General features: G+C 48.0%; 1 protein-coding gene across 7 annotated transcripts in view; it reads right to left on the reverse strand.

Annotated features, from left to right (window-relative positions):
* The window catches only part of LOC143285479 (septin-7-like), a 108243-nt gene that overhangs the window by 41506 nt on the left and 53447 nt on the right, over positions 1–13290 (reverse strand). Inside the window, exon 1 of one of the 7 annotated variants that reach the window (XM_076592796.1) lies at positions 7223–7708. The exons of 5 other annotated variants lie outside the window; for them this stretch is intronic. In XM_076592796.1, coding sequence (XP_076448911.1) covers positions 7223–7276 — 54 coding nt within the window. In that variant the 5' untranslated portion in view covers positions 7277–7708. Of the gene's footprint in view, positions 1–1868; positions 2126–7222; positions 7709–13290 lie in introns of those variants that run through there. One more of the 7 variants, XM_076592799.1, reaches the window with a different exon arrangement.

The following is a 13290-nucleotide window of genomic DNA, read 5'->3' on the forward strand; positions in this document are numbered from 1 at the left end:
GGGGGGGGGGGGGGGGGAGAGGGCAAAGGAAGGGGAAATAGGAGAGAAATAAAATAAAAAGAAAGAAAAACACCCATCCACCATTTCTCAAAAGGATGGATAAAACAAAACCTTAGTGAACAGTGAAAAGGAAAACCAGAACATAACGTAATGACATATTTCTCCAAGGAAAGAAAATGAGTACTGAAACCAGCCAGCTAACAACTTGTGAGAACAGGAGAGGTGTGGGTGTCGCTGGCACTCAGCACTGAGAGGCAGTGGTGTCTGTGAATGTGTGGTGTATGTAAGCTGCTGTGTGGCAACGTGAGAGCTGTGACATGAAACGTTAGCGCTTTCCATGTGGGCTCTACACAATATATATATATATATGTGTGTGTGTGTGTGTGTGTGTGTGTGTGTGTTGTACTGGAAAGGAAGAGGAGAAGCAGGAAGCTGCTCCAAGAGTCCCCTCTCGTCCTCTTCACAGCCCCTCCCCCTCTCGCCCTCCCTTTCCGCCTCTCGTGCTGCTGTTCGACTTGTACACCGAGAAAGAAAATGATGTGGCTTTGTTGTCGGTGTTTGGTGAGCTTTGAGAGCAGTTGCAATATCACCACATCTACCATGACGAGTGGGGGAGAAAGAGAGAGAGACAGACAGACACAAAGACACACATACACACACAGGGAGACAAAGTGAAAGAGTGAGACAGATACACACACAAACAGACATACAGAGAGGCTGAGAGAGGGGGGGGGGGAGCGAGGGCGAGCGTGGGAGAGAGATACAGAGAGAGAGAGAGACCCAGAAAGACAGACAGACAGACAGACAGCAGAGAGTAAAGTAGAAATGAGGACGGGAGATTTCATGGAACGATGGACAAAGCTTTTTGTTTTAAAACCAGCCAGCCAGACAACCATGACCACCACTCATGACCCCATCACACGAGATAACTTAAGGCACTATTCATAAACACCCACTATCACCAACTGTAAATTATTGTCATAAAATGGCAGTCAAAGTGCCGGGGGTGGTAGTCTGGGGGTAGAGGGGCTGTTTTTTGTACGTGTTGAAAACTTGAAATGATCCAGTCTAAAAGCAACATTACATCTACGTTCGTCACAGCACGTTCCATGTCGGTGCTTCCCTTTTTACCTAACCAACCATGAACTAAGTAACGTCCATCAACTAGCATTCTTCGGTCTGACTGCATTCGCTCTACACTAGTCAGTCTCACAAAACCGCCCACCCTTCCCCACACACACACACACACGCACGCACACACACACAAATATAGCTCAACAACTTTCTTTTCAAATCGCATAATGCCATAAACTAATCTCTTTCATAATACCATTGTATCGTAGTAGAACAGTGTCGTGTAGTATGGTATGTTATAGGCGTTTAAGTTTTGATAGTGTAATGTACTACAAAAGTGCGGATAATGCAATCCAATGCAGTGCAGTGCGGTGTGCTGATATGAAACGGTGCACTGTTGTATTGTTTTATGCCGGTCTGTTTTTGTGTAAACTTGCAAGGCATAGGTTGCTGTCGTTGGCATACCCATACTGCCTTTGAGCAGCATTTTAAAAAAAGAATTTAAAAAAAACGGAGAGCGAAAAGAAGAAGGAGGAAAGAGAGAGAGAGAATGATTCGAAGAAGAAGAAGAGACAAATTTCTTATTTTCGAGGATAATTAATAAGCACTGGCGCGCATTTTTTCATCTAGTCCCCGCCTTGAAACAGGGTCCACACTGCACAATACTACATCATAACTCAAAACATGCACTGTGCAATACTACAAAAAGAATAAAAAGAGGAGGGAGAAGAAGAAGAAGAAGAAGATGATGATGATGATGATGATCGACAACAACAGGAAATGACAATAATTACCTCCAATGTCCTCCGCAGACGAAAAAACAACAACAATAAACAAGCAAACCAAGACAGCACGCTATATCAGTTCCACAAACCGTGGCAAACAGCACCACTCCACTCACTACCACCGGCTCTCACTGCCAACAACCAAACCACCAGCCTTGAAACACAAGCTCTCCCTGCTGTGGCTCACACTGACACTGACGCCGGCGCAACCACAACCACACGTAGCCACACGCAAGCAAGCATGGGAGTCCAAAGCTAACTGACACAGCAGCGAGAGCAGAAATCTTGTGGAAACATCCACTGGCTTGCCTGATGAACAACGCACACAGAAAAGGCCTGCCTGCTTGCTTGCTTGCTTGCTTGCATTCCAATCCCAACCTCCCCCACTCGCTAGCTGCTGCAACAAACCTCGTGAACTCACCACCATTAACACACGACATCACAGTCCACACGCAACCGAAGCACGTGCAACGCGGAACAAGCACACAAACTTTATTTGATTAAAAAAAAAAAAAAAAAAATTAAGGGGGTGAGGGGGTGATGTGATATGGATGCCTCGCCTCTCCATGTGTTTGAAAAAATATATTTAAAAAATATTTTAAAAGAAAGAGAAAAGAATTTCTGGAATATGAATATAGGTGTTTCCATTTTAAAAGCTTTTGCAAACGAAATAATTTTTTTTTAATGTCTCAGGCACGAACGAACGGAAAGAAGACTGGTGAGAGAAGTTAAAAAAAATCAATAAAATTTTTTTAAAAATAAAAACAGAGGAGAGAAACTGGAAGCGACGAGAAGAAAGGTCGGTGACGACGAGACAGAGGCAGAGACAAATCGACCGCGTGAGAAATGGTAATATTAAAAGTAAAAAATAAAATAAAAAATGCAGCTCGCTATCAGCAGCAACAGAACAGCCAACAAACAACCTCTCTGCTTGACTTTTCCATTGCCACAAATTAATCCACCTCCCCCGCGCTTTGCAAGCACACACACACAGCAAGCATGGCCTCAGGCCGGCAGAGATCGGCGTATACCATGCCGGTGTCGTTTGGAGATGAGATATATCTATGTGTGTGATGGTGCAGGCTGAAGTGACGTCACTGTGCCGGCACGTGCTCCCTGATGCCCCTTGGAGGCACGAGATAGCTCCCGGAGTCAGTTTATCACATGTCAAGCCTGCTGGCTCCTGTTTATTTCCCACATACATAACATTTCTCATTCACAACGAATGCTATGTTTGTTTCATAGCGCAGTCATTCACAATGAATGCTGCTGATTTTTTTTTTTTTTCTTTCTTTGGTGGGGAGAGGGTGAAGGGAGGGGGGGCTTGGAGACAGAGAGAGAGAGGTACAGAGACTGTGTGTGCGTGTGTGTGTGTATGCGTCTGTGTGTGTGTGTGTGTGTGCGTGTGCGTGCGTGCGCGTATGAATCATCTGTGTCATTTTCTTCATGATACTGGACAGGAAGTCTTGCAGTTACACCGAGAAAAATCACTGGGCAAAGAACGGAATGCCTCGGTCAATGCCACTTCCAACTGATTTTGTAAAGGCTTTTCACAGTACTCACAGAGATAACACATGGAATATTATTGTCTACATGATCTAAAATCTGTGTGTGTGTGTGTGTGTGTGTGTGTGTGTGTGTGTGTGTGTGTGTGTGTGTGTGTGTGTGTGTGTGTGTGTGTGTGCGTGCGTGTGCGTGTGGTATCTCGAGACGTAAAAACATTTAATCAGGCAGCAAGTGAAGAGACCGCTAGAGAGGCACTGTCCTGGAGGACCTGCAAGGAGCTTTTCAACAAGGTACACAGGTCAATCAGCTCGGAGACCGCGACAGTAGTCGTCAAACCTCGACAAGACCAACGAACAGACCAGTGTTATCATTTCAATGCAAAGAAAATGTCGAATGGACTTTTTTTCCGGATTCCCAAGTAGGCTGCTTTACAAGTATTGGATCAGTGCTTCTGGAAAGAAAGAGAATAACACCGAGACGGTGGACCGATTCCATAAGGGGAAGAAATATCGTTGAGACAGACACAGGAAAAGGAGGGATATTCTGAAATCGAGAAAAAGCATGGAGCATGATTTCCGTTTTCTCTTTTTTTGAACTGTACTTTGTTCACTGTCATCCCAACGTTTTGTTTTCTGAAATGCAGTTTTGGGCGCTTGTGATCATCATGTTATCGAGTTCAGAAATGGAACCTGATGGTTGTTGCTGTGTGCCGCCACCGCAGTATCCGTGACAGTGCATGTTAGTCGACCACGTCAGATACAGGTCTGACGTACAAAACAGGTCGGGAGAGAGAGAAAGGTGGAGACTCACATCGCAGTCAATTCACATCACCGGCCATCCTTGTGCACAGTTCCAACACCACTTCATTCCTCAAGAGGTCGCGACGACTCACACACACACACATACACACGCACGCATGCTTTTTGTTCTAACTCTTTGGCACGGCGAATATTTTCCCAGTGACGCAGGACAGATTATCATAGGTGCGAGATGTGGGATTTTTCCTGGTTTTCCAGCCTGACGTTTGTTACTACACCATCCCAAATCCGTGTGTGTGTGTGCGTGTGTGTGTGCGTGCGCGCGCGTGTGTGTGTGTTTGGAAAGCTTTGGGCTGAAAGATAAAAACAGCTGTCAGTTTTCAGCAGCTTCTGTCTGTCGGGCTGTCTGATATACTCATTTTCGTATCTGGGCTCAAAGATCGGTTATAAAGAATCTGTCCCTTCCTCCGCGCGGCGTGTGTTCTATGCAGCACCATGACATACCGATAAACAGGTCAACCGCAGAGCTCTGCTTGCTAATTTGTTATACAGAACTGGTTCCTTTGCCGACATTGCTTAGTTGGGATGTTATGAAGCAACAACAATCCAATATCCAGACAAGACTGCAGCTTACATCTTTTACGTTAAGTCTCTCTCTCTCTCTCTCTCTCTCTCTCTCTCTCTCTCTCTTTGTGCCCCCTCCCTTCCCTCCTCCTCGTCATGCACAATACACTAACAAACACTCGATCACAAGCACGCGTACGTGCATGCACAGAAAGACAAACACATGAAGAGAGTGACAGAGACAGATCGAGACAGAGAAGAGAAACAGACACTGCGACAGAGAGAGACAGACAAACAAAAGCAAGGAGAGCGAAACAGATGGGGGTGGAAAATGTCAAGAAGGGTGGGTAGACATTAGAGGAAGAGAAAAAAAAAGGAGAAGAAGAAAAAAGACATGATAGACTCCATGCAACACACACACACAACACACACCGCCCGCATGATATTCCCGCACCCACGCCCTTGCTGTGGAACTTTGGTGAGGAGATCTCTTGCACTCACAGCAGACAGCTTATTTCAGTTTTAACAGCCTGCATGTACAGCGCACGGGCGTTTCATATCGTCTCCTCCATGTATGTAATTGAATAACACCGGTGCTCTCAGTTAAAATTTCTTTCTGTTTTATGTCTCTGTGACTGTGGGTGCGTGGTGAGTGTGAAGAAGTGTTTCAGTAATACACTATACAGGAAGTAAGAGAAGACAGAATGGAGGGAGAGGGAGAGAGATGGGGAATGAGAAGGCCGGGGAGTGAGGGAGAGAGATGGGGGAGGAGGAAGGGGAGGAGGGAGGGAGGGAGATGGGATGTGGGGGAAATGGGTGGTCTGAGGGCGGAAAAAAAGTTTTCATGCGTGTGTGTGTGTGTGTGTGTGTGTGTGTGTGTGTGTGTGTGTGTGTGCAAGAGAGAGACAGAAAGACTGTGTGTGTATACGTTATGCGTGTGTCTGCGCGCGCCAATTCCTCCAATGGAAGGAAGACTGACTTCAAGGTTTTTGCTTGAACTCGCTCCCCGAACACCCACTGCTTTGATGTGACATCCGACATCTCTGCCCACTCACGCCCCCCCACCCCCACACCCCGCCAATCATCCCCCCGCCCCTCCGACCATCACCAAAAGGACCATAATTACTGGCCTCGAACTCTTCAACCCCTCCATCCCCCCGCCCCCTCAAATGGTTCGGCATGTCATCAGTTTTCCACCCCCAAAACACCACACTTGTACATGAACAGTTTTTTCTTTGCCATCCGACTTCAAGATGGGAAACTGCGATGATAAAGATCTCTCTCTCTCTCTCTCTCTCTCTGCTTTGCTCTCGCGTCTAACTGAATGCACGCGAGCGTGCCTCTATGTGTAGAATTCAAAATTTTTAGTAAACTACTCAGATATGTGTTTACAAGTATATTTTCTGCTTTCTCGCCTACTTGTCTGAAAGGTGTTATAACGCTGAATTGACAATAATGAAAACTTCGTCTCTCTCTCTCTCTCTCTCTCTCTCTCTCTCACACACACACACACACACACACACAACACACAAACATACATACAAACACACACGACAAGACACACTATGACGAGCCCACCGAACTACAGCAATAATATTTCTGAGCTGAGCCATTACTCGAAAACAATGATATCAAATACTATGCCTCACACACTGAGCTAGCTGATCCCCCAAACTGAAAACAAAAACCAGTCCAATACAACACAAGGTTTGCCATAGAAGTTCGAACTGAACGCACACGCTCTGCAGTTGTGTGAACAACGTCGCAACTGTTTTTCCACACACACACACACACACATGCAATCGTGTAATCTGGATCTGATAAAACAGCAGGCTGCTTTTGCTATAACCTACCTCGTCCTCCATATTCTGAGACTGACGGCTTCATCAGGACAGAGAGGGGCGAGAGGGGAACACACACATACACGCGCGCGCGCACACATATACACATACATGTATACGCACACACACACATACATTCAAACATGAACGCGCGCGTACACACACACGCACACACATACAACTAGTAGTCGGATAAGGGAGAAGGGACCATTCGGTACTGAAAAACAAAAGATGCAAAAGCCATTAAAAAAAGAAAAGAAAAAAAAAGGGAGATCAGATACACCGGTAGAAATAAAGATGAAAAAGAATCAATCAATCAATCTTTAATTTCCAACGGTGGAGAGGGGCAGAGAGAGAGAGGGGAGGGGGAAGGGAGAGGGGCGGCAGAGAGACAGACAAAGAGGGAGACAGACAGAGACATAGACACAGATGAGATAGGTAAGGAGATGGTTTCAGTTTCAATGAGACCCCATGGCGTGCAGACTGGTCCGTAACTACATCACATTAAATTTTACTTTAAAAAAATAAACACAAAAAAAGGAAGCAGAGGACTGAACTACCCATATATACCCTACACACCGGTCATGTTTTGAGACAGACAGATAAGACAAGACAACACACTACAATAAAGTACAAGAAAAGACAAGACAGGACGAGACAGGACGAAACAAAACAAGGAGAGTCTGTCCCTCACGTCTTCAAAATCCTCCGGCTGGAAACTGTTGAGTTCTTGCAGCGCAGACTCCATGACGCTGCCGATCACTACTATACACACCTGACGGGGGGGATTAGATAGATGGCTGTAACCACACACACACAGCCTGCAGAGAACCTTGGAGTCTGGGCCCTGACGTAACTCCCGACACAAAGTGACCACAAAACGATGCACCAACCCTCCCCACAAACACTCACAACTGTCCGGGTTTGGGTTGTTTGTTTTTACCACTTATTGTCTCACACACACACACGCGGCGGAGACCACCACCACCACCACTGTACACGAAACACAAGATTCCAAGGGCAGGCCTCACACAACAAAGACAGTTAAAGCAGCGTGGAACAAGTAGGTAAAAGAGGAAGACACCACCAATATTATACCGACACGCGGGTACGTTCGAGTGAGTGAGAGCGAGTCCAAAAATTGTTCTCCCCTATGCCAGACACGTCCCAAACGCCGCGGCGGTGGGGGAACAGCGCTGCATGTAGTGAGACTACTACACCCCTCTGACCTGCACGCCGCACCAGAGCTAATGCCAGTCCTCCCTTACCTCTCCCCTACTGTACACCTTCCCTACCTCTCCACACACACCCTCTCTCCACTCTCTCTCTCAAAACCATCACTATACATACACACGCGCACACACGCACACACGTACGCACACACACGCGTATAAACCGCTAACGTTCACGTGTTCCGCTCCAAAACACAAAGCTGTTTCGTTTGGAGTGGGGGCGAGCCTCCCATTACACTGTACCGGTGGTGAGTCCCAAGCGAGGGCAGTACTTCCTCCCCCCCCCCCCCCAACACCCCTCCCTTACGTAATCTGTAATCCCCCTGTTGGAGGATGAGGAAGTAGGGGGGTAGAAAGGGGTGGGTGGGAAGCTATCAACTGAGAGCAACTGATGGTTATGACAATGGGCAGGGGAGGGGGTGTGGTGGTTAGGGAGACGGATGGGCGGGGTAAGATAAGGTGAACGTAACAGTAAGCGACGCGGCGGGGAGGGGGAGAGAAAAAAGAAAAGAAAAAAGAGCAAAAGTACGGTGTAGTACGTGCTAATAGCTCGTGGTACGTCATTCACTCTCACTGTGACGTAGGAGAGGATGGGGTGGGGTGGGGTGGGGAAGGGGGGGAGAGCGACCGGGGTTGTCAGTGATGGAAAAGCACCTGGCCACGTCGTCGCTCTTGTGCTTATCTCGTTGTTTGAGAGTGAACTCCCATACCATGATAACAGTTCTTCAACAGACACTGGAGGGGTCTGGTATGGCCGCGAAAACTTCGTGAAAACAGAGCTGGAGCAGAAAAAAGATCATCTCGCCTCCTTCCACCACTGCCTCCCCCCCTCACCCCCTTCCTCAGCAGCGAGTCTCGAAAGTTTAACAGACCACCAAGAACCCCGCAGTAATTCTGCAGGTCCTGAAGCAGACACAGAAACAGCAGCAGAAAACTGTATGTAGCTCTCTTCCACCTGGCACCTTTGCATCAAGGCCTAATGACTCACACTCAGTGACCCCGCCTACAGGTGCAGGTGCAACAACAGGTAAGACACCGGCAGAGAAACGAAGCTGGCAGAGTAGACGGCAACAGCAAAATACAAGTGTTGACTGTTCCACACCTGCCTGACACCTGTGAGGCGAAACGCAGGACCAGCGCCACAGAAGCGGTGACCGGACTGACCAACACTGACCGCTCGCGACAAGCACAGCACACAGCACAGCCCGGCGGGGAAGGATAGATCTATCCAGGCGCCAGGATCAGGCACCAGTCTGCTTGTTTCTAACTGGACCTTTCAGTGTTGGGCACGGTACGTCTGTTAGTAAGCAGCACGCACGAATGCACAGGCAACAACCACGGGGTGTGTGAGTCATGAGCGAGGTCTCTCTACTTCTTTCATCCAGCCGAGTCACACACACACACACACACAAAATAAAAACATTAAAAGAATTAAAAAAAATTTAAAAAAAGGAACCCAACACCGTTTAAAGCTTTCCTTCCAAACTAGGCAGTAGTGCAGCTGGTGCTGACCACTGGCGGTCAGTGGAGCTGACAAGGTGGGGGTGGGGGAAGGGGTAAGGATAGAGTTGTTGACACAGGCCTGTAAAAACAAAGGGAAGTGGGCGTGAAACACGCGCGTAGTGGGGGTGCTGGTGCAAGCCTGAGTGGAAGCAGTCCTCTCCGCCCCCTTCACACTTCCCTTGCTGGACACACGGTGAACGTGAAGGCCACTGGTGTGGGTCTCCACCTCTCATGACCCCACGGATGGGACAACAGCACTGTACTGCTCCAGTATTCTCTCGGCAACAGCACTGTTCTGCTACTGTATTCTCTCGGCAACAGCACTGTTCTGCTACTGTATTCTCTCGGCAACAGCACTGTTCTGCTACTGCTACAGTATTCTCTCAACAACACTGTACTGCTACAGTATTCTCCACATTCTCTCCAGTTCCCCCTTCCGCCCTCCCTTCATTCTGGACATAGCTGGCATTGGTCAGTTCGCCTGTCCAGCGAAGCGTGCTGCTCTGACCAGGTCACTACCCCCTCCCTCCCTTCCTCTGTCTCTGCTGTTTTTCGGGACTGACCATGTCAGCAGGGGTTGTAGGAGGGGTGGGGGGTAGGGGGGAGGGTCGGATAGGGGGGATGACAGGTTTGGGAGCATTCCCCCCATCATCCTACCTTGCTGTCCAGTTTGTGACAGTGGCTTTAGTCCCGTCACCATCTCCCGACAAGACATCACGACAGGCCATCACAACCAGGGGGCCTGGTTCAGCATCAGCTTTCTGCCCTGTCCTCCCTGGGTTTTTGGACGCCGACGGAGGAGCGGTGGCCCGGTGTTAATGCTCCCGACTTGGAAAGCGAATGTCCGAGGGTTCGAGTCCGATAGAAGAACCAGGATTTATTAAAAATATTTTTAATGCAATCTGATCTCCTTTTTTTTTTCTTTTTTTTTTTTATTAATACCAACCAACCAACAAGCAACCTTTTATAATTAACACAACAAAGCCTCCTGCACAACGCACGAACTCAGAACTGCCATTGCATTCAGATCCAAGGGCAGAAAAACTCACGGTATCTGGTTTCCGGAAGACAGCTCACTGCTGCCCAGCACTACTCGCACGTGCAGGAGCCATGAGCTGCAGCCATGAACCACACCCTTGGAAACAACAGGACGGGACTGGACCGACCTTTTTCTCTTTTTTTCGCGTGAACATCCTCTCGGTTGATCACTTCTTTTTGACTTTCAGCTGATTTTTCACACAGAAACAGAGTGATGGAAGAAGATACAGACAAGATTGAAGGAGGAGTAACAGACAGACAGACGGAGACAGAGAGAAGTTGTTATGTTTTCTTTCATCTCGAAAGAAAGCTGTTAACGCTACAGACCGGAACGACATCAAAAAAGAAGTACAGGGAAGGAGAACACATATACACACAAAAAGAAAGAACAAAAAAGAAATAAATACAAAACTAACAGAACGGGGTGAGAGAGGGGGGCGGGAGAGAGAGAAAGAGAGAGCAAGGGGTAAGGGGGGGGGGGGGGAGACCAACCCAACTTCCAAGTCCTTCGCAAAGAATGCAATGGACGCCAGTAGAAACCTGAGTAATGACAGCAGATCAGCAAAGCGTGCCATTGGAACTCCCTGCAACCAGTGGGGGAGGGGGTGAAGAAGAGAGGGAAAAAAGAAGAGTAAAAGAAAGGAAAGGAATCCCATTGTGCTGAGGTGGCGTATCATCGTTCTGTGTTGAACCTTGCATTTAAGGTTACGTTCCTTTGTTCGTCCCTCAAAGTTGAATCCAATACCTTTGCATTGTAGTTCACGTGTGTGTGTGTGTGTGTGTGTGTGTGTGTGTGTGTGTGTGTGTGTGTGTGCGTGCGTGTGCTTGCGTGCCTGTGTGTGGTGAGAGAGAGAGAGAGACGTTGAGAGAAAGTAGAGTGATGGGAGGAGAAGGAAATTTGATGAAAGAAAAAAAAAAGAAGAAAGAAATCTTTCAGGAGGAAGAAAATGTGTCTATGAGTATAATTTACTGATGTTTTTTTCCTTCTTCTGCCTCCTTGGCTGTAACCCCCACGTTCATTCGCAAACAAGTACATGCCCGTTTTCACCCATACATGTTGGCAACAAAACTCCGTTTTCGAGGGTGTGCATGCGAGGTATGTTCTTGCTTCCACAATCCACCGAATGCTGTCATGGATTACCCACGCGAAGGACACAACACACAGTGATCTATACTTACGCGAAGGACACAACAACACTCACTGATCAATACCAGTTTAAGGACACAACACTCGGTGATGTTTACCCACGTCAAGGACATAACGCTCAAGGTACATACCCACTTCAAAGACACAACACTCCAGTGATCTGCATCTACGTTTAGGACACGCCACTCAGTTCGGGACAAACTCACACGAGAAACTACGACGTATGCACACCGCCTAAAGACAGGACAGAGAGACAGCCACAGAGAGAGAGAGAGAGAGAGAGAGAGAGAGAGAGAGAGAGAGAGAGAGAGCAAAACAAAACAAACAAAAAAAAACAACCACCAAAAAAACTAGGGTCTTGCGGTCGAGTTGTCCCGAGTCATGTGGCACGGAGACCAAGGCGGCCTGTCCCCGGTCTGGCTGCCTTCTGTAATCGCATCATTCACACATCTGTGCTCTCCTCTGGCCTCTCTCTCTCCCCTCCACTCCTGTTGTCCCTCCACGCCACCATCCAGCACTGCAGGGCTTTGTGCCTGAGTAAACTGCAAAACAGACCCACGGCTTCCCCAAACATGTACACCCATCATCAGCCTTTTGGGGTGATCCACTCCCCCTCCCCCTTCCCCCCTCCTCCCCCCACTTCAACACCTTCCCCCACCCCCTCTCTTTCTCCAGCTCGCACCCTCTCTCTCTCTCTCTCTCTCTGTCTCTGTCTCGGTTCAGTCTGTCGAACAGAATGTCTTTTCTGATGGTGCTTTTTCTGAAAACTCCTGCTCTTCCCCATTCTTTTGATCTTGCAGAAGTGTTTGTTTAGCGATGCACCTGTCTGCCACGACTGCCTATGTCTCTTCTCTCGCTTCCATTGTAAGTACTTTAAACTGACCCCCAACCCCTCCACTGAACACCCCCCCCCCCCTTACCCCCAAAAGCTTTTGCTTACAATACCGAATGGTGGCGGAGAGAAATGGGTAAGGGGCTGAGGGTTGGGGAGAAGTTCGGGTGGAAGTCTCTGTTTCTCTTCTGCACTTTGACATTCCTCTTCTCCGTCACCCCTCCTCAGCATCCCATTTCTCTCTCTCTCTCTCTTAAAACAAAGAAACAACCAGAAAGACTGAGGCCATGTGCGCGTGTGTGCAGAGGGTAAGGGAGAGAGAGGGATAAAGACAGAAGGAAAAAGAATGAGACAAAGATACAGACTAACTGGGAGACAGACAGACAGACGACTGAAACAGACAGAGAGAACCTGCTTGTAATATCAGATGACAAGGCAACACCGCCAGGAAGATAACATTTTATATTTAAACTAATAAAGGAAGCACAACGAACGCTTTAATCACGCTTAAGCTGTAACTACAACGGACTTGCGCTGGGCAGTCCCTTCTGAAAGTAAACAAAACCCACACCATCACAATCCGCTTCACAATGACACACCCTCACGGGCTGATCATGGAGACCACACAGCGTGCAGCCGCCACTTCACCTCACGATCAGCACGTGCGCAACATCTTGGGCTGCTGGCTGGCACCTTCACGGGATGATCCCCGCTGTCAGCTTGGAGCTAATCAAAGCCAGGCAACGTGCTATACTAAGCTGTGAGAACCTGACCATGTAACGACGCTTGGCAGACAAGCCATGGCGATTCTTCATCACAGTATAAGGCAGCAATCTGAACAGCTAACGGAGGGGATCTATTGTCATTATGATTCTCTTTGACTGGGGTGGGTGAGAGAGAGAGAGAGAGAGAGAGAGAGAGAGGGTGGAGAGAGAGAGAGAATGTGGGGTGAGTATGTGTGTGTGCGTGTTTATTTTTAATTTAACGTCTTTTCATTGAAAGGGGAAAAA

Source organism: Babylonia areolata, chromosome 9 (assembly GCF_041734735.1).
Source record: "Babylonia areolata isolate BAREFJ2019XMU chromosome 9, ASM4173473v1, whole genome shotgun sequence".
In the NCBI taxonomy this organism is placed as follows: Eukaryota; Metazoa; Mollusca; class Gastropoda; order Neogastropoda; family Buccinidae; genus Babylonia; species Babylonia areolata.